Here is a 22,240-nt window from a genome sequence, read left to right as displayed (position 1 = left end):
ACTGCTCCTGTAAATGTTTTTCCAGTCTCCTTTCTAGATAAAAGGCAATGCCATCTTTTTAACTTCTTTCTTCCATTTGTTCCAGCCCCAAATCTCAGGAGTCATTCCTCACATGCTAGGTCTACTTCCTGAACACTTTATCCCATTATCCTCGTTCTCTTGGTTCAAAACACACGGAGAACCCATGCTCTTCTCACCGCCTCACCATGAACATCCTAATCCAGGCCCCGTCCTGCCTCAGCAGTTCCTTGCTGCTGCCCTTCACTCACCCAATGCCCAACTATACAGCCCTCCCCACACCATCACTCTGTTCTGACACCCACAAAATGCTCCCAAATCCCCAAGTGACAAAAGAAGCCATATTTCTTAGAGTGGCCTCTGAGCTCTGTGTAACCTGCCACCAGGTTCCACCTCACATTATATTCTGTTATAGGCTGAACTATGGCTTCCCAAAAACCTGTAACCTCAGAATGTGGCCAGTGAGTCTTCAAAGAGGTCAGTAAGATTAAATGAGGTCATTGAGGTTCCTCATCTGACTGTGTCCAGTTAAGAAGAGATTAGGACACAGACACAGAGGGAGAAGATGGTCATCTAGAAGCCAATAAGAGAGGCCTCAAAAGAAACAACCCTGTGGATACCTTGATCTCAACTTCTAGCCTCCAGAGCTGGAAGAAAAGTAATTTCTGTTGTTGAGCCTCCAGTCTGTGGTCTTGTTAATAACTATACAGCAGGCAACTTCCTCTCCAATTAGTCACTGGGTTCTGTCCCTCTGGTCTCTCTGATGTTCACACACATAAGGCATGCTGTGACTTGGGGCCACTGACCACTCCTTCCAACCAGAACTCTTCTGCAGATACAGCAGGTCTCACTACATCTCTCTCGTTCACCACGGGTCATGTGCTTGTGGTCTTTCCTGTTGCTACTTAAAAGAGCTTCACGCACCCACCACAGCCATCATTCCTTAAGCTCTTATTTCATCTTTCTTAATAACACTACTTTGTTCATTGACAATTTCCTTCTAACAGAGAAGGAAAAAATTCTGAATCCCCTTCACCAAGAATACCTGCTACACAGAAGTGATTAAATATTAAATAAATGAAAGAACAGTGTTCCCATAGCATTTACCTTTTTAGGAGCAAAAGGACAGCATTTGCTGTGCTCGAATCTAAACCAGTTGTGGGCTCATCCAAAAACAAGATGGAAGGATCAGTAATCAACTCCATTGCTATACTGGTCCTTTTTCTTTCTCCTCCAGAGACACCACGGATAAATTGAGTTCCAACCTAAAACACAGATTATCGCCATTATTAATAAGAATAACCATGGTCACTCCCATTTGGTGAACTAATTTGTGCCAGCCCTACTAGAGACACTTTATCCCATTATCCTCATTAATCTGGACAGCAAAGTATATGGACACCTGGGAGATGGAATAGGTTTCTGAGTAAACTAAGGCTCAGGGAAGAGCTGCTAGGTGCAATATGAAGCCCATTCTCTGAATAGTTCTAAATGTTCCTCACCAAGTCAGATGTTTAGTTTTAAGCCAATAAGTTAGAACACTAAAAATATGACTCTGACATAGTAATATCACAGTTTAAAACAGGAGATAAAGATAGGAGAGGAAAAGGGAAAGCATCTCAAGTATTTTATTGTCTTCTAACAACACCCACACACACTGCCTCCACCTAAAGTCTCCAAAAACAGAGCAGGCTTGGAAACAGGAAAGTTCACTTTTTACCATAGCACATGAGCATTTTTTCAAATTCCATAACACTCTCCAAATGGATACTATCTATACCTTAAAACACCAGAGAATTCCTGATTCATCATTTAGACAAATCCAGAAGGCATATTCCACAGGGCAACTAGCTCCATCTTTTCAACAAGAAAATGTTTAGGAAGGGGAGTGTAAAGGTTTGGGAGACAGCAAGTAGAAAACAATTCTGAAATTAAGAGTCTCCAAAGAGATAATAATCAAGTGCTATCATGGCCCTGGACTGAGTCCTATTAACTGAACTAAAAAAGACATTTTGACAATTTGAGGAACGTGAATGAATATGGGCTTAACATAGCTGATGATATGAAGATACTGTTCATTCTGTTAGTTGATAATGGTATTGTGGTAAGGTCAGGAAATGTCCTTTTTGAATTATTTTTTTGTTTGGTTTGTTGTTTTGGTTTTCATCGGGAAAGAACCCAGAGTCTCACACGTTATAAGAACACATAACACCACTGAGCTACACCTCCAACCTCATATTCTTACAGATGCATAAATAGTATTCAGGGGCAAAATATTATATAACTTTCTTTAAAATACCTCAGTAAGAAATAGCTGTAGATGCACCAATTAAAAAATGAAAAGAGAAATTGTAGAAATGATGGGGTAAAATATTAAGAGAACATTAGATTGGATACAGAGAAAGGATGGGAGAGGAGGGGAGGAGTAGGGAGGGCAGGAAGGGCAGCAGAATAGAATAGACAATATGATTGATGTATGTACATTCCATGTATGTATTATATGTTAAAATGCATTCTACTGTCATGTATGACTAAAAAAATAAATAAAAATTAAAAAAAAATAAAATTAAAAAAAAATATTAAGAGAGAAATCTAGGTGAAAAATATTAGGAATTAAACTATAATATTAATCATCTTACAACATGTCATTATAGTAATCAGATTATTTTCTCTATATTTCTGTTACGTATAAAATTCCATAAAAAGTCAAAAATTTTGATCAACAGGATTACAGGAATTCTAAGAAGTCAACAGCTGGTTTTATATATGGTCTGGAAATCTAAACAAGCAAGTTCAGGCAGTGAGTGCTTAAAGATTAAGAACAGGCCTGGGGTGCAGCTCAAGCGTAGAGCACTTGCCTAGCATAAGAGTCCTGACATGCACTGAGAAAAATAAAATGGTAACAGAGTAAAAGAAAGTGCCTAACTGAAATGACAAAAAATCAAATAAATAGAGATAAAGCAAAGAAAACATCACTCGGGGTGGGGGGAGTGGTAAATGATGGTATCACAGGATTATTCTTCCAAACAAAATATACTTTACATAAAGATTGCAAGAAAGTATAGGAAGCAGTGGGGGTGGGGAGGAGGGTGTCTTCCCAATGTCCAAGAAGATGACAAGGATTCAGTATAGCTGTACATTCTAAACGGCTCCTAATCCCCCAAAATGCCAAATATCTGCTCAATAAAGCTTCCTTACTGACTAGTCAATTGTAAAGTTCACTTGTTCCTTTCATTTTCTCTTCTTGATCCTGCACAACCCACCAAAGGGGGAGTTATTCTGTCCATTCTTTGTTACTTCTGACCACAACTGTACCTCTCAAACCTAAAAGAGTCTGGCATGTAAGAGTGTGGAAATAAATATTGGCAACAGAAAGGGAAGAAGAGAGAAAGGGAAGGAGGGGATGAGAGAAAAAACTGCCAAAGAAATGCTATAGAAAAATAACTTGGTCACTACACAAATGATAATTCCTAATGTGACTGAATATAGTTATGAAAACCAAATTATACCAAAGTGGAACAGCAATAACCCTTGGATTCTCATCATTTATCAATTCCAAAAATATACCTCAAAAAAGCAATGGAACAAAGTCCCCTGGAGGAAGAGAGGGAGAAGAACAGCTAAAAGAGGGAAGAGAAAAACAGGAAGAAAAAAGTTAGTGCAAAGGCATCAAATGAGCCATGGCTTGACAATGAGGGTGGAGGTCCATGGAGAAGGCCGTGCGAGGGGCACTCTCCACACAGGCCACATTCCATCCCGGGATCCAATCATCATTAAGATCATTTCTCCACTTAATTTCCCCGTATATTGTCACCCATTCTCAGCATTACAGAAAGCAGCCACTGTTGACCACACACACCTTAGAAAACTTCTGATTAAGGTCACATTGTCCACACAGGGAGGTCCTCTTTCCTACCTATGACTCTATCAGGTTTTTTCACATTACCTTGGAATCTGCCACTTTACTCAGACCTAACTCTTCAATGACCTTGTTGATCCTCTCATTTTTTTCATGATTTGTCGTAGTTGTTGGAAGCCGAAGAGCCGCTGAGAACTGCAAGTTTTCTCTCACTGTCAGGGTGCCCATCACAACATCATCCTGAAGGGAAAAACAGGATTTCAATGAAACTTTTCTACGACATTGAGTCTAAAAGCATCACTCTAGTGTATTTAACTTAATCCATGAAAACAATATACCCAAGGTAAGTTCTAGCTAACGATAAACATTCAACTCTACAAACTTCAGTGACTCCACATACAGACAGCCTCAGCTCCCACAGGAAAAATTTTTGTGCTTCCTCTGTACACCCAGATGAAGCAGGGTGATCATGAAGACTATAACCAGACACTTCCTGACTGCTTTGTAAGAGGATGTGACAAACTTGTCTTTTATGAGAAGGAAAAATGTGCAAGAAGAGCAAAAAGGACAACAGTAGACTCTTTAAGAAATGGTAAAACTGGTAGACTTCATGGCACTGCACTACAGGGATCCTATTCCAGGTACTCTCTGCCTTTCCATTTAAACCCACCCTGAATCTTAAGGAAGGCTGGTTCCATGTCAATTGGTTCCATGTTATATAATCAGCTGGAAGCACACTACACTAAAAGGCATTTGCCCATACAGAAACAGAGGAACCACAACAGGTGAAATCACTAATACTTACTTGTACCACATAACCTGAATTACATTTGAAATTGGCAGGTTGAGGAGCTCCATTTACCAAAACATCTCCAGATAATCCATGTGGATCTTTCCTTGCAGCTAAAACATCTAGCAATCTGTAAAAGGACATATATGTAGTAATTTTTTTCCCCTCAAAAACAGGTCTTCTCTCTCTGCTACTTTGAATCCAAATTCGACTCAAGTTAAAAAGTTAACTAGTCAAATGATCTATGATTTAACCCAAATAATTCATTTATATGTATTTAAAGCACACACACCTGTATATATGTGTTTATATTTATTCAAATTCTCACCTTCCTTTTCATTATGTAATAAGAAAGCTCAAAAATATAACAGGAAAACAACATTGGCTTATCTAGCATTAACCTCCCAAATGACCTCTGGCTGACTGACCTTGGTGGTCCCAACCCAGAAAATATGCTTCTTTTCCTGAGATTCATGTCTTCAATTACACCTTCTGCTCCATCTCCCCTTCTTATTCCTTCCCATTAGGTCATAATATAGCCCACTGCTGTATGTCAATCACTTTATCATGCCATATTAATAAACCTGAGCTAATAAGACTTCCTTGGGATAAAACCATAAGCTAGCCTAACTATATGTTATCTACAGAACCTAAGAACCAGACTGGGCATATACAGCAAATGCTTAATACCCACATAAAAGTGATTTTTTAAAGCACACTAAAATTTCACAGAATATGTCTACTTAAACTTTCTGTTATACTTACGAAGATTTGCCTCCACCCGTGGGTCCCAGAATGGCATTAAGACCAGGTTTCATGATCCCACTGTAAACACAGAAACATACTGAATTACTGTTCCACTTTAAACAAAGTTCTACTAGTTTGTGGTCTACATGGAATATACTCAATGAAGTATGATGAAACTGCAGACTGAAAACAAGAACTAATTCAAAGAGAAAAAAAAAATGAATTATTGATTAATAGAAGCCTAGTATGTAGAGGATGTCAATCACTAGTCAGGATCAATAATAAAGATGGCTCAGGTGCCTAAACATTCCTTTGATCCACTCATCCCTTTTGGAAAATGATATATCTAATGTTCAAGGATCCTTGAAATTAGCCTGGAAATATAGCTCAGTGGAAGAGCCAGTGCTTAGCATGCAGGAGCCCTGGGTTCCATCCCCAGAAAGAACAACAAAAATTTCTTGAAATAAGAAACAGAGTTTCATGAATCCTCCCCCTTAACACACTGTAAAACATGACAGCTTCTGAGAAATGTCTGATAATTAGTATCTTCAAACAGCCTCACTTGCAACCCAGTCAAGTTAAGTAATCACAGATTGGTAGAATATCAGTAGTAGTGCTTGCGCTACTAAAATCTAATCAGATCAAAAAACATCTAAAGTAGAAATCCAAAGCCTAGAAGGAAGCACTCCAGAGGATAAGAAAGTATCACCAGTGCTTAAGACAAGAAAAACATCACCAGTTAGAAAAAGCAAAATGTGCTTAGTAAAATTAGATAATTCCCTTCCTTGTTAAGTGTCCAAGAGTGGACAGGAAAATGATCAGTTTACAATTGGGAGACATCACTCCAGTAGGGGATGTCCTTTAAGGATGAGCAGGGCCAGAACAGACACCAATTTTCAAACAAAATAGGATGTGTGAGAGTAGTGAATATACACACAGAGCAGAAAGGCGGAAAAAATCATAGCAGAGCTACTGCAGGTATATGGGCATGAATAAATAGAGGCCACACTTGGTCCATTCAGAACCTTAGTATCCTCACCCAGTCTATCTTTAGGATTTGTAAATAGGTCCAGATATATTCCACAGATTATCAAGTCCAAGAGCAAGATCAAAGCTGACAACAATTCATTCTCAGATTAATAATTCCCAAGAGGTCAATCCTACAATTACACAACTGTCATCAGTAATGAACTTCCCAATACAACTTCATCATGGCTCTTATATCCAAGAGGACCTCAGCATTCACAGCCTGTGACACCTGATCAATTTCATAACTGTACCATAGCCACTGGGAACTGAGGTGAAATGTATCTTTCACTTTGCTCATTAACTGAGGAAACTCTCACTCAAACATCAGACGAAGACAGTGAGAAGCTGGTAAACCTGGAGTAAACCATAACAGAAAAATCTCTTATTCTTCTGATGGCCTTTCCCCCATTCGGTGTAAAAACACACTCAGGATAGGGTTAACTTTCAAGGTGCATTTATCTTTAGTACTGGTGCATCTTCTTTATTAATAGCTACCAAGTACCTACTTATGAAATGACCAGAAACAAGCTTGTGATTCACTCAGGTTTTACTGCCAGAAAAGCCTTCCACATTTTTAAAATACCTACTCAAGGGAGGGAAAAGGGGGGATCATGTTCCAAATGAATTCCATGCATGTATGAGTTTTTCAGGATGAACCCAACTGCTATGTATAACTATAAAATTCTACTAAAAATAAAATACCTATTCAAGTAAAACAGATATTTTATATAAAGTAAACCAAGCCATCCTGAATGATTCTACCACAAACTTAATGTGCATGTATTAAGACAAAGAATTTTACAGTTTCCTGTTTTGGGCTTATTTTGACAGAAAACAACAAAAATGTATGATCACAAATACAAGAGTTCCAATCTGGAGCAGTAGCCTATTCTACCCCCATCTACTTAGCACAATTATTAAATGTCTATACTCTTCCAGATCTAGGAATGTAGTCCAGTGATTAAGAGTACTTGCCTAGCAAGTAGGAGCCCCAGGGTTCAATTCCCTGCATGGGAGAGAGCCCAGAACAAAACAAGCAGATAAACAAGTGAAAAAACAAAAACCCTAGCCCTCCTGGAGTTTACATTCCAGTCCAGGGATCAGCACAGTGTAGCTGGTTGTTCTCTGTTTTCAAAAACAATATAATTGGAACAGAGCCATGTTATTTTAGTTGTGCAGCGTATAGCAATTTTTGTGCTACAAACGGCCCATAAAAATTGAAGAATTTATGATCTGGTCCTTTACAGGAAGAGTCTGCTGACTCCTGTTCTAGTCTATGGTCCACAATTCCTTGGTCTCCCCACCCTCCCCTCCACCCATCTATCATCTCTCACAAGCCATTGCCCCCTTATTTATTGCTTTACAGCATTTGTGTGCAAAGTGCTGTGTTATTACATTGGTAAAACCTTGTCAACAAGAACTGTATGGTAATGTTGCCACCTACATCTCCTTCTCTCCCCCATTACATAAGACACACTGAAAAAAAAGTACACAAAACTTACCTTAAGGACTTTTGTCACATCTGTTACTTATAGTGGACAATGGTCAACCCTTTGGTCTTGTTTTGTTTTTAGACAAGAAAGGTCATTTCCATTCTTAAGAGCATGGCCTACCTCCCTACACACAGGTGCACACAAACAACATATTCACTTTTGAAACTCCACGTGCCCAGTTCTACAATTTAGGATCAGGGGTTCACAGGTATCTTTTAATCTTTCCATTACAACAGAAAGATGTAGTGTTAGTGCTCTAGTTTTCTGAATTCCCCATTAGACCAAAAGGTTTCTGAGAATAGACATATCTGTATCACCAGTCATTTTGCACAACTAGGCATATGTTTTGTTTTTTTAACAAAATTGTAGATATATGTATATGCACATGTGTATCTGTACATGCACACATATATTCCCTAGGTCAGTCTGTCAAGAAGGCCTGGAAGCAATGACATCCCAAAAGCAATTAGCATTCAAATCACCCAGATACTTGTTTGTAAATACCATCCTCTACAAAAATAAACTTTAGGTGAGTCTAGATCAGTCAGGGCAGGTATAAAATGAGTATAGAATTTCTTGCTGTGCCAAGGAAATATCAAAATATGAAGAGATAAGTCGAAATAATGAGAGATGAAGAGAGGAACCCACCTTGTCAGATCTCTCATTGACTAATCAGGAGTATTAGTAGCATCAACATAAAGAATAATAATCATGCATTACAACTGAATACTATTGAAGGAAGTATAAAACCATAAGTCTCTACAGTAATTGAAAGAAGAGAAAATGAATGAAGTTTTTTCTTATTAGTAGAAATTCAAACAATAAGATGACGTAATTAGAAAACCACCCTTTGGCAACTGTCATAGTGGTAGCTCTCTGGATCAGTCATCTACATGGGCTACTGTGAGTGAGTTAAGTTTAAAGGGGAACAGCTTTCCAAAATAATGTCAAAACATCTCCCCTCAAAATACTAATCAAGTAAAAGAGGAAAAAAGGAACATTATGGTGAATTTGGCAGACAGAAATCTGACCAGGTGATCAATTTTAACAATACCTGGAATGAGATGGGACTAGAAAACACCAGGCTGGACAAGACTGAATGGACACAATGTGGTGGTCAGTCATCTACATGAGGACCACAGGTGGGTGACGAGGGGCACTCAACACCTCCTGCCTTCTTTTTGAGACTACACTTCCCCTTGGATGCTGCCAGACAAAAACTGAGTGATCACACAGGAGAGGGGCCTTCTTTCTGGAAAGTAATGCTAAAGGAGCTAGGGATAGAGGGGCATCCTATGGACAGTCTCCTCTCAAACGGTTCCCAAAAACCAGTTATGACAACTGACACAAAAAGACCACAGTAACAGGAGCAAATGCAGTGAAATACTGAAAGGAAATCTGGGTGAAAAGGTTATGTTCATATGGGTTTAAATTTGAAATTACTTCAAAGTAAATTATTAATAGGGAAAACTCTCTAAGAGGGTCATGAATTTCCCTCGTGATTATAGGATATCTGCACATCTACTGGAACAGATGATTTTTTAAAATAGATCTTCAGCACTGGTGAGGGAATGCTCAAGTATGGATATGGAGACAAAGTAAGCATAAGAGAGTTTTCATAAGGTAGGAAAATTTTTTGAATTCTCATTTCTCAAATTTTGTTCTATCTTCTTCTGACAAAAGAAAAGGAAGAATAAAAATTTTAAAGTCAATACTGTCATTAACTTTTTGGAATATAGTTAATAATGTAAATGGTGATGATGCTATCAAACACAAATCAAAACTAAGAAAATGAGAGTAGGAGCTGGGGATATAGCTCAGTTGCTAAAGTACTTGTCTCACATACACAAGGCTGTGGGTTCAATCCCCAGCACCCCACACGAAAAGGAAAAAAAAAAAAAAAAAAGGAAGAAAATGAGAGTAACTCTTCACATACCCTAGAAACTATCATTTGAAGCCAGCAGACAGGGGAAAGACTGAAAATACTGCAGCCAGAAAAGGATAACCTTTCTCATGGATCCCTAAAGCAGAAATGTGAGTAAGCAAGAATACCAATCCTTACTATCCTTTTAACTGTTAATATTGAAAAAACTGCAAGATTTGACTGCAATTTTATAAGCCTAGGAAAACACAAGAGGATGACCTCCTCCTTTGCTGAAATGCACAACATGGAGTCATAAGATGTTGTGAAGCTTTGAGTGCATGAGATATTTGGGGTATCAAGTCACTAATTTACTAGCTTGAAAAGATAAGCAAGATGAGCTGTAAGTGTGGCTCAGTGTGGAGAACCTGCCTGGCACATGCAAAACCCTGGGTTCAATCTCCAACCACCCCCACTCCCCGCCACACACACACACACACACACAATCTATATCTTTATTCAGTGGTGAGCACCATGCTTAGCAGGGTAGAGGCCCAGGGTTCCATCCCTAGCACCAAAAAAAAAAAAAAAAAAAAAAAAAGCAAGGTAAATATATCTTCACACCCTGTGCTTTTTACATCTGTTCAAACTACACATATTCAAATCTCTTTACCTTCTAGCACTTTCAGCACAAAATCTAAAAGAAGCAACATTTTCTTGATTGTCTTTCACAAAACGCTTGTGAGCTTTCCATAAGTGAATTCTATCTAACTATGTAGCAAAAGATCAAAGCCTTCCATCCACCATTCCTCTCCTTATGCTCTGGTCAGAATTTCTTAACCAACACAAGAAAGAGACAAAGACAGCAGGCGTTGCTGCATGGAGAGAGCAACTAAGAACAGAGCAGGGAGGAAGAGCAGGAAGAAAAGATTAACATTAAACAGATACATGAGGTGGGATGGAAAGGGAGAGAAAAGGGAAATTGCATGGTAATGGAGGGAGACCCTCATTGTTATACAAAATTACATATAAGAGGTTGTGAGGGGAATGGGAAAATAAACAAGGAGAGATATGAATTACAGTGGATGGGGTAGAGAGAGAAGATGGGAGGGGAGGGAGGGGGGATGGTAGAGGATAGGAAAGGTAGCAGAATACAACAGTTACTAATAGGGCATTATGTAAAAATGTGGATGTGTAACCGATGTGATTCTGCAATCTGTATTTGGGGTAAAATTGGGAGTTCATAACCAACTTGAATCTAATGTATGAAATATGATATGTCAAGAGCTTTATAATGTTTTGAACAACCAATAAAAAAAATTAAAAAAAAAAATAAACAAAATAAACATTGAAAAAAAAAAAAAAAGAGAGTTCTCACCCTGCACAACGCCCCTGGCCTCAATCCAGTCAACCCTCAAACAGTTACCATTTCTCTCCTTCTCACACCCCCAATTTTTCTACCCTAGCTTGCCATTTTCTTGCCCTCTGAAGGAGCTGGTGTTTATTAAAAGAAAAGACCACAGTCACATAAAAACATCAGGATAAAAGGACAAACCTCTGGGGCTGGGGTTGTAGCTCAGTGGTAGAGTGCTTGCCTAGCACGTGTGAGGCCCTAGTTTGGATCCTCAGCACCACATAAAGATAAATAAATAAAATAAAGGTATTATATCCATCTGCAACTAAAAACAAAATAAAATGGCAAATCTCTGATTCCCATATAGGTCTGCAGCCACTTGGAGGTCAAAGCACTCTTTATAACCCCACCCAGCTTTGGAGAGTCAGGGGAAATTGCTTGCTTCCTCTATCAGTAATTATTGCCCCTATTAAACTAACTAAACACAGAGATTATGCTGACTAAGCAAACTCAAATTCCTATCACCATAGCTGGGAAGCATAATTTTCTAGAAATCAGAAAGACATTGACACCCCTAATGGCCAGCATCTGTGAACTCATAGAGGTACCTGGTAGTGAGTAGATTCCATAGAAACACTCATTTCCCCCCTACTCTTCAACACCAGACTCTGAATTCTGAATTCATTGCTGAATGAAAACCCTAATTGCTGGGCCCTTTTAAAATAGAAATAACTTCATTGATTTTAATCCTAAATTATTACCACTTTGCACTTCAACTTCATAACTTCAATTAAAATTATAGTTGTTTTATATTTAAATATTTTCTATCTGACATTTTTGTGGAAAGTTTTGGGCAAGTCATTATAGACTATTTACTACTATAAACAGGCCATTCATTTAAAAGAGGTCTATTTGCAAAGCAAAGTATTTTCATGATACTCTCACTTCAACCTCCTTGCTACTAGAATAAAAAGTACATAAAATGCACAAGTACCTAACAAAGTACTACTCAGAAAGTACTACTTCACTGCTTGGACTAAAGTGCCAAAGTTATAATTATATCCCCACAATCAAGAAGTAGTAAACCATACATCTAGGCCTCTTTCCATCAAAACTCAAGACTTCATAAGAAAAGCTAAATGACACATTAATGGTTTAGTTTCTCAAACAAAACTCCATGCCCGTGGTACAACCATTTTTATAGTTTGTCAATTCCTTTCGAAGTTAAACATATCTGTAACAAGTGATCCAATCATTTCAGCCCTAGTTTAACCAAAAGAAAACATGTGTCAATATGCTTAAACAAAGACTTATACACAAAGGCTCACAGCGGCTTACTGGTAATAGGCAAGACCTGTGAAGTTCATTACAGGTCCATAAAATGGTCTTTTAAAAAGCTTAAGCACTGGGGCTGGGATTGTGGCTCAGCAGTAGAGCACTCTAGCACGGGCGGGACCCAGGTTCGATCCTCAGAACCACATAAAAATAAAGGCCTTGTGTTATGTCCATCTACACCTAAAAAATAAATAAATAAATAAAGCTCAAGCACATACTTGATATTCGATAGTATTTCTTTCTCAACTGTTTTCCGACCAAGGAGAAAGCCACTCTTCACTTTTACTCGATAGTAGATGTTATGAAAACTCAACACAGCCCCCTCGGTAAATGTCTTCAGGTCACTGGAGGTCATCCCAGGCAGGCCATTGGTGTTTCTTTGTGACATTGGGATACAAATCTGATCATCATTGGAAGTCATCTGGAGAGTTTCTGCCTTTCTGTGGAGAGAAAAGCAATGTTAAGTTGACAGTTCAGATAAATGAGATTGTAAACCCTAGATAACAATACGCTTAAACCAAGTCTGTTTTAAACTGTGTTGCAGTGAGTAGATTCCTTTAATGAACAGCCCACATCACTGTGATAAGAACAACCTTAGAATTTATAATGGGAGGGAGACACAAGTTTGAAAACCTACACTCCAATTAGATGTCAATTAAATTCCTCATAAGTAAATAGTATGGAAATTACTTTAAACTCATAAGGTAGGAAAACACAGATAAGATTTGGGTGGCTTGAAAAGCACATTATTATTTCAGTTCAGGGACAGCTTGCATGATCTCTAGCATACATCCTCTAGGGTTTTTTTTTTTTTTTTGGTTTTGTTTTTGGAGTTTGTAACATTATTACCAAAAAGGGCTTAGCTAAGCAGTCTTGTACAGGAAATTTTTCTCTGAATTTATAGTCCTATACTCCACATCTCTGATTTTTATGCACCTTCATTCAGTAAAGAATGTAAACTCCAACACTGTTTGCAATGATATCATCATTTCTTTAATGGGCAAACATTTAAATTCTAGGAAGATTTAAGTGTGAAAATGATTTAAGAAAACCAAACCAATGGTTAAGCATCTAAAGCAAAACTGAATACTATGTGTGAGTGAAGTATAAAATGTTTCATTAAACAAGTGACAAAAGGTCCCTTAAAAAGATTTAATTAGAGTAAACCCTTAAGGTGAACTGAACTTGTGAAAGAGGTTCGAAATGCTCACTTCAATAATCCTACTTTTCTTTTTGAAAAGCCAAAATCATCCATGAAGAACTCTCTTTGCCTAAGGTAGAGTAGCTGCTCTAAACTAATCATCCTCCTTAGAACAACCAGAAACATAGACAAAAGATGACAAGCAGCTGTGTGCAGGGTTCTGGTGAGAGCAACCAAAAGCAGCCAGGACATGAGGGATCCAAAAGGATCAAGGAGGGGACAGCACTGGTGCAAGTCCAGCACCCCACCAACTGTCCACACAAGGGGCAGCACTGAGGACAACCAGGCAGAAAGAAGCTGCTAGAGGCATCTTCCAGAAGCCTCTAATGTATCAGATCAAATTACTCAGCAGTCTCTTGCAAGAAAGATCTAATTAAAATTAATTCATTAAAAAAAAAAAGAAACTAAGCAATAAATATTGAAATTAAAATTTAAGTAAAGAAGAAAAAGAAAGAAACAAAATTTGGACTTGCAGGCCAGCAAAGACCAGGACCACTGAAAACCCCAAGCTTTCAAGATCCCAGAAGCATTAGGACCTAGGAATATGGAAAAACAAGAGAGACCAGACCCTGCTCTATCAAAGTGATCTGCTCAGACTTTGCTAGAAGTTAAATCCATTCTCAAAGAAGCTATCATCATCCACATTTTCAATCCAAAATTATCAGGCATGCCAGAAAATAGGATCCAAAGTTCCAAAAACAGAAAAAATAGAGGTTGACCCACAGATAATGTATTTAAGAAAATAAATGAAAAAAAAAACTGTCACCAAAGAACCACAATCTGCTTTTAAAAAATTTAAAAATCGTTGGGTGTAGTGGCGCACGCCTGTAACCCCAGCAGCTTGGGAAGCTGAGGCAAGAAGACTGAGAGTTCAAAGCCAGCCTCTGCAAAAAGCGAGGTGCTAAGCAATTCAGTGAGACCCTATCTCTAAATAAAATACAAAATAAGGTTGGGTTGTGGTTCAATGGTCAAATGCCCCTTAGTTCAATCCCCAGTACCCACACTCCCCAGCAAAAAAATAATAATCATCATCAAAACTAGGAAGTCAAGCAGGTCATGGTGGCACACACCTACTACCCCAGCGATACCAGAGGCTGAGGCAGGATGATCATGAGTTTAAGGCCAGCCTGGGCAATACAGGAAGACTGTGTTTTATAAGAAAAAGAAGGGGCTTGGGGCGTAGCTCAGTGGTAGGATACATGCTTGAAGCCCTGATTTGATCCTCAGAACTGGGGGGAAAAAATTAAGAATTTAACAGATGAACTGGCTAAGGTTGTAGCTCAGTGGTAAAGTGCTTGCCTAGCACATGTAAAGCACTGGGTTCAATCCACAGCAGACACAAAAATAAATAAAATAAGGGTACTGTGTCCATCTATAACTTAAAAAAAAAGAATTTAATAGATGAGTGAAAATTAATGAATCAAAAGGCTAGTATCAAGAAAATGTCTAGGAAGAAAATTATTAATGATGAAAATTATCACCATGGTGTGGGGGAGAAGCTCCTGATTGAAAAAGGTTCAGCATACATGTAATTAGAGACTGGGAGAGGGAGAAAATGGAGTAGAATCAATGTTCCCAGATATATTGGCCAAGTATTTTAAAAATTAAAAAAGGCATTAAGCCACTGATTGAAAAAGCTCTAGGGAACAGCTGCTTAGTTTCTATGAGAGTTCTAACAATCTTCCTCAGAAAGATGCGGGGCCTTCATAACACAGGTCCAAAAAAAAAATGAGTAGACATGTCTAACCACAGCCCAACATCCAGCTCACATGTGTAATACCATGAAAAAAAATGTAAACATACTGCATTTCTTACATTAATATGATACAAGTTATTACACTAGGATGAAATTTAAAAAAATATATAGTAAGGTAAAGAAAATACACCACCTCAGCTCCATAGAGTACCCAATCTCTAGTTAATTCCGCATACAAGGTTTAGGTGACTCCAGGAAAAAAAAAGTAACTGATTTCAAGTATATTTCTCTGTGGTCAGCACTAGTCTCTCCCCCCCCCCCCACAGCTCTCATGGGATTAGTCTTTTTATGTAAAGAAAAACACTCATTACATCTAGACCTCCCTGTGTCACATCAGCCTCCCAATTTGTTTCTGTTTCCCAGCTTCCAGAGCTCCTGTGAATGCTAATAGGATTTTACTCACCTCTATGTCCTAGGCCTACTGCAAAGATCTTCAGTGTTTAGATAAAAGCATTCAAATGATCTCACAACCCACCTGCACCCAATACTCTGAGCTGATTATACATCCCAGCCAATTTGCAAAGGTTCCTCCCCAGTGATCTGGGAGCTTCCCTTTTCTAGCTTTCCTTTTCTGGGGGTCTACTTACATCACCCTCTCCTTCATGTTGCCTTCTAATTTGTGAGACCATACTTAGTTTTATTGAAACTTTTTTCTTCACTATATACTACTATAACTATTATTATGATAATCTGCATTAAAATGCCAATTCTCTCTTACCAAAACTCAGTTTTCATGCAACAAAGATTGTATATATATCAGAAAAGTACACAGGCAAATACTAAGTCTTCAGCTAGACAGCTGCCCAGTTATAACCACTGCATCTGTTGGTAGGAAGGACAGCAGCCTCAGACAAAGAGATCAAGGCCTTCCCTTACATTTTTCCCTCTAGGGATGATTCTAGAAAGGGGAAAATTGCACTCTGCCTCACAGTATTAGGGCTGCTGCTTAAACAAATATCTCCTTAAACCATGGATTAAGATTACTGCCAAGAGATCCTGAAAAGGAGTTAGAATGCCTCACCTTACTTACTTCAATTTAAAAATGAAAAGGAACAATTAAGGGCTGGGGATGTGGCTCAGTGATAAAGTGCTTACCTGGCATGCGTGAGGCCCTGGGTTCATAATCCCCAAGCACCAAAGAAAAGGAAAAATTAAAATAGGAAATTTAATTTTCAAAAAATTATCCCTTGCATTTAAAATCCCTTCTATTGATTGATGGGTTTAATGTTGGCTCCCATTTAAAGGATCCAGTGTAAGGCACCCAGTGTTGTCTCTATAGTCCAAGGCTGCTGGACTAATATAGTTTTGAAATCAGTCCACTAAGGTGCTCTAGGACCCCCACATCATTGTAGTAGTGATCTGGAGGGCATGACAATTTCATACAGATTGGAAGCAACCCCAAGGAAGATACGTCTGCTCAGTGAGAAGCCCTCAAGCCTTTTAATCAGGAATGGCTCACCATACCAATTATGTTTTTAAAAGAACACACTCAGAGCTCCTGGAATCCTTATTTATCTCTGTATATCTCAGCACAGCACCAGACACAACACTAAGGAACTATAAAACAGAGGACCAGGTTTCTCAGACACACCCCTGAGGATGCAGGAACATACTGTGCAGCACTCTTCCCCTGCCCCACAAGAAGGTGGGATGGATGTGGGGAAGGGCAGAGCTCCAGCAGGGGAAGGACCTCCCGGGAGCCATTTGCGGGAGGATGCTAGACATTTAACCTGATGCTCAGGATGCTCTCCACCAAACTACTCTCTGACTCTAAGAATACTTACTAGTTTTAACCAATCCCAAACAACCCCACTTCCCCAGCTCCCCTAGCCCACCAAATCTGGAGAAAACAAGGCAAGAATAAATAATGGTTTCCTTTAGAACCACAGAAACTGGAGAAAGGCTTACTGATATTTACAGGGGAACTGATTCAGAAGTTACTATGAATTTAAATAACAGGAGTAGCAAACAGGATTTGAAGGGGAATTGGGATAGGGTGGGGGACAGGGATGGGGGAGGAAGGTAGGCAGAGGCCCAGGAGTCACCACCCTTTCTCTTTTCCTTCACAAGGCTATCCCACCAAACTGGCACTGTGGGAAGAAGAGCAGCAAGGAGAGAGAGGTGATTAGAGAATTTCAGGATCCTGAGGTGCCAAGAAGAAAATAAAAGGAACCAGCAAATGTCAAGCCAAGTCTGAGTTGGAATTTGCCAGAAGCTACACAGCACAGGGTCTACAACCCAGTCCTTCCACAAGAGTCTAATATGTGTCTAATAGATGTCTATACCTTAAGGTCAGTATTCTTCTTCCCTTCCGGTTTTTAATTCAATAATCATAACCAGAGCCAGACATAAAATGAACAGGAAATGAGAGGTGGACAGCAGCACCACTTCTCAAAATTCTGATGTATTTCAGAACATACATTTTAGATGTATTTTAGAACATAACCTAACATACAAAGGTACAAAGTGTGTGCGTGCGCGCGTGCGTACACTACACAAAATTGTAGCAGAGCTCATAATTATTGCAAGGGACACTCTAATCCATGAGTACAGGCACATTCTCAAACCAAATAATGTCTCATTATGTGTGTAGTACTACTATCATTGCTAGTATGACTAACACCATTGCTAATATGACTAAAATATATAAAGATCTGAAATTTAACTGAACTCATTTACCACTATGAATTGAACACACAGTGAATTGACTCAGCACATAGTAAAATTGTAATTCAAATAGAAGAGTGTCCCAAAGGTTCTGGTCATTAAGGGATACTCTCGGTTTGCAAAAGCATGACAAACAAAAATACTGTCTAAAACCTTTAGTTTTAGAATGAGGAAGCAGGCTCAAAGACTGGCCCCAAGAGGACAGTGAAAGGCAAAACTCATTTTGAAGACACTTCAAACATCTCAAAGACAAAATCTCTGTATAACTTCCCTTCACTTACATAGAGTTATTATTTAGGATGTATTATTTAGGATGTAGTTTGATAAAGCTACTAAGCTAATTAAATGTTTCTGACTTCTTACTACATCTTAATAAATAGATGCTCACGTGTACACTGTTTCTCCTAATATGAGAAAAACTGGGAACTTTTAAAAACTCCTCAGTACTGCTAAATCCATTTATTTTCTCTTAAAAAGACGGAATCTAAATTGGCAGCTACAATCAGGTCCTATCTTTTGTATGAAATTTAAGGTAGAGTCTTTGTAGAGATGCACTTAGTAGATCAAAAACCTATCATCCATAAAAAGTAGTTCTAGGGTTTGGAGTACAATTCAGGAGTAGAGTCATTGCCTCGCATGTGTGAGACCCTGGGTTCTAGCCAGAGCACCACACACACAAAAAAAAAAAAAAAAAGAAAGAGAGAGAGAGAATGAACAAACTCACTCACAAGTAACTTCAAGCAGCTCACATAGTGACCAGCTCTTGGTGTTTACTACAATTCTAAATAAAAATAACCAGAATGTCCTGAAGAAAAAGATCATTCCACGGATGGGGCATGGAAAATATGAAATAAGCCTGGAACATTCTGTGAGACCAGAATGGAAACACCTTTAAAGAAAAAAGAGGTCCCACTGGCAAAGCTGAAACAATTTAAGCATCCAATTAAATAGATGACATTGGATTATAATCCACATAATAAAATAAATGTCCATGAATTCATACTGCTACAGTTGAGTAAATAAGGCAAAGCAGACAGCTCTTTCTTACAGGGAAAAAAAAATTAAATATAGAATGAGTGAAACTTTTAAAAAATCATTAGAAAACATCACACAAAGGGGTGGGGGTAGAGCACTTGCCTTACATGTGTAAGGCATTGGGTTCAATCCTCAGCACCACATAAAAATAAATTAAGATATTGTGTCCATCTACAACTAAAAAAAAATTAAATTAAAAAAATCTCTTCCTGGTTACTCTATCACAGTTAAGATTAGCTGATATGAGCTATGAAATACTTCTAGAAACCAAGCCTGAGGGATATCTCTAGCATACTGAGAGAGCAATCGGATTAGGAAGCTTATAGATTTGTAGACTATTCAGAAGTGTTGGCTCCTCATCCTCTATTGGAGGAAAGTATGGGGGAAAGGGTGGTAATTGCTTTATGTTGAAAATTTCAAGCCCCTTGAATTGTCTCTTGGCCTGAACCAGTTACTACTGTGAGGTATGTGTGCCCCTAGTGAGGAACCTCCTATTCTGCAGCTGGCATTCTGTGAAGCACGGAGCATATCTTCCTGGGGGAAGGCAGATCTATATCTATATATGAAATCAAGACACAATGACTGATTTATAGCTCTAGGGGAAAACTAAGTAGCAAAAACAGATCTATGCTGGAATAACCCCAATGGGGCTACTTATCCTTGGGTATAAAAATCAATACTGCCCATGTCAAAGGGGTTCTATTCCTAGCTTAGATGTGAGAATGAAGATTCATGAGTGGTTTGCATGAGCGAAAGAATACTATTATATCCAGGTATGACTGAAATGATTCCATTAGATTTTTAACTAAAAGTAGCCTAATGCTTTATAGCTAGTGGCTGCCATTTTGATAGCACAGATTTAGGAGCATTTAAAGGGTACAATGATAGAAGTAAATTTGAAGGATTTCTTTTAATCCTGAAGATAATGTATTTATAGAAGTTCCTCATGCTTTTAATAGCTAATAAATTGTTTCTAATATGTGACTATTCTTAATAAATACAGAAAGAATGCAATTGCAGAAAGTGCAGGAATCTAGGATTTGCCTATTGTTTTAGTACATCTGTACTATAGTAGGGATGTTTCAGAGATCTGACTCTTGGTTCTGACAACTTGCCACTGAGCCACATCCCCAGTCCTTTTATTTTTGATATCGAGACAGGGCCTCACTAAATTACTAAGGCTGGCTTTGAACTTGCAATCTTTCTTGCCTTCCAAGTCCCTGAGATTACAGGCAGTGCCACCACACCTGGCTGGGCATTAATTGTTTTAAAGGACAAACTTCAGTTTCCTTTAGGCCTATATAACCTGTCAATATATTTAAGGGGGCAATTCAGGCTCTTTAATTTTTGCTAAAACATTTCGATCCTAACTTCTTACCCTAGGGAGTTACATAATATAAACTTTCCCACTTGATATAGTCTTCTGCTATCAAACATCTATCAAAAATATCTGAGATAACAGATATGTCATTTACCCTGATCTAATCCTTACACATTGTATATACATATGAAAAAGTCAAAAGAAATACCACACTAATGTACAATTACTATATAAACTAAAATAAATATATTTGTAAAACTCTTGGCAGGAATATTTCAGATTATTTAAAGCTCATGACATACACTTATTCCTTTATAAGAACTAGATGCATCACCAAGACGCAGCCATAAAATAGTAGTGTATCAGACCACAGGGTCTTAGCATCCAAGTGTATCCCATAACACTTTGGGTAAAAAAAAAAAAAAAATCGCTACCACAAGCCATCTTAGGAAGTGCACTTAAAACATGCACTCTCATTATCGCATACATTATGGATAGCACTGAGGGTACTGTCCATTGCCTTCCTCAGTCTCCTCTGCATCCCTGTGTGACACACACACAGGACATTTGCCTCAAAAAGTAAATGCCAGGGAAAGCTCCTCTAAAGAGCCAGCATATTTTTCCCCTTTGTCACTGAACTGTATTACAGATTATTCCCTTTTTATTATGGCCTCCAGGATGAAACTTTATTAACTGCAGAGGGCCCTTGAGTCAGTCCATGTCCATTGTAATATGCTCCCTATGGCAGCTTTTCACACTGGGCTGTATTTTATTTTCCATTTATTACACTTATGCTCACCTCACATGTCTCATGAATACTGAAGTGACAATAAATACACAAATATATTGTGCAGGTTTGTGATTTTTAATACATCTTGATGCAAAAGAATGTGTTTTCTAAGGAAACTCCTGCATTAATAATGCTCAGGGCCTGGAACAAAGATTCATTTGTTAATATAAATCTATGTTTTTCTGATGAAGGAATTAGTTTTTACATTTGTAATACTAGGCAAGAAAATTAAATGAGGCAACATTACAAGTATATGTTATTTTGGAGGCTTGGGATGTGGTTCAGTGTAGCCAAGGATGCACAGGGCCCTGGGGTCAATTCCCAGTACTGGGGGGGCGGGGGCAGAATATATATTTTTTTAACTGATAGATTTACAATCCAATGTGATCTTATATTTTCCTGTATTGCTTGAGCTTTTTCAGTATTATTTTTATTAAATACTGTAATAAGCTGGTTAACTGTCGTAAGTTACTTATTAAAACACAACAGCCAGGTGTGAGGGACAGGAGTCCCAACTACTGAGGCAGGAAAATCATTTGAGCCCAGGAGTTCTGGGTCAGCCTGGGAAACATAGAAAGACCCTATCTCTTTTAAAACAATAAAACTCAACTATCCACAGAAAAATTACAAAGGGTGTCTCAATAAATATTTCAGCAAAGCCATCTAAAATTACTTTATGTTCTAGGAATAATAAAAAATATATTAGATAGCACCTTTAAAATACTGATGGTAACAAATTTCTCCTTGTTGCAACTCCCACGGTAAGTTTCTATCCATCTAATATCAACTCTTTATCTTCACACATCTGGAGACCAGCAAGAGTTTTACCTTTACCCACCAATCAGACCACAACACACTTCCAGACCCAGAATCAGTTGCACCACCACCTCATTTTCTGAAAAGACACTCTGAATTTCATACTCACTTTCAAATGAAATTAACTGGAGCTACCAAAATCATCTCATTTGAGCAGTGTACTATTTT

At 38.3% G+C, this 22,240-nt stretch overlaps 1 protein-coding gene across 4 annotated transcripts in view; it reads right to left on the bottom strand.

The window, feature by feature from the left end:
* The window catches only part of LOC124102531 (broad substrate specificity ATP-binding cassette transporter ABCG2), a 114,202-nt gene that overhangs the window by 24,469 nt on the left and 67,493 nt on the right, over window positions 1-22,240 (bottom strand). For all 4 annotated transcript variants that reach the window (XM_046458922.2, XM_058583863.1, XM_046458921.2 and 1 more), the window contains exons 2-6: window positions 12,705-12,926; window positions 5,433-5,492; window positions 4,683-4,797; window positions 3,965-4,117; window positions 1,126-1,283 (exon numbers count right to left, since the gene is read on the bottom strand). In XM_046458922.2, the coding sequence (XP_046314878.1) occupies window positions 1,126-1,283; window positions 3,965-4,117; window positions 4,683-4,797; window positions 5,433-5,492; window positions 12,705-12,907 (689 nt within the window). In that variant the 5' untranslated portion in view covers window positions 12,908-12,926. The remainder of the gene's footprint in view (window positions 1-1,125; window positions 1,284-3,964; window positions 4,118-4,682; window positions 4,798-5,432; window positions 5,493-12,704; window positions 12,927-22,240) is intronic.

The sequence above is a fragment of the Marmota monax genome, unplaced genomic scaffold (assembly GCF_021218885.2).
Source record: "Marmota monax isolate L192 unplaced genomic scaffold, Marmota_monax_Labrador192_F-V1.1 WCK01_AAM20220418_F8-fsc00002, whole genome shotgun sequence".
Lineage (NCBI taxonomy): Eukaryota > Metazoa > Chordata > Mammalia > Rodentia > Sciuridae > Marmota > Marmota monax.
Note: the sequence above shows the minus strand (reverse complement) of the source record. Positions and strands in the feature narration are given on the sequence as shown.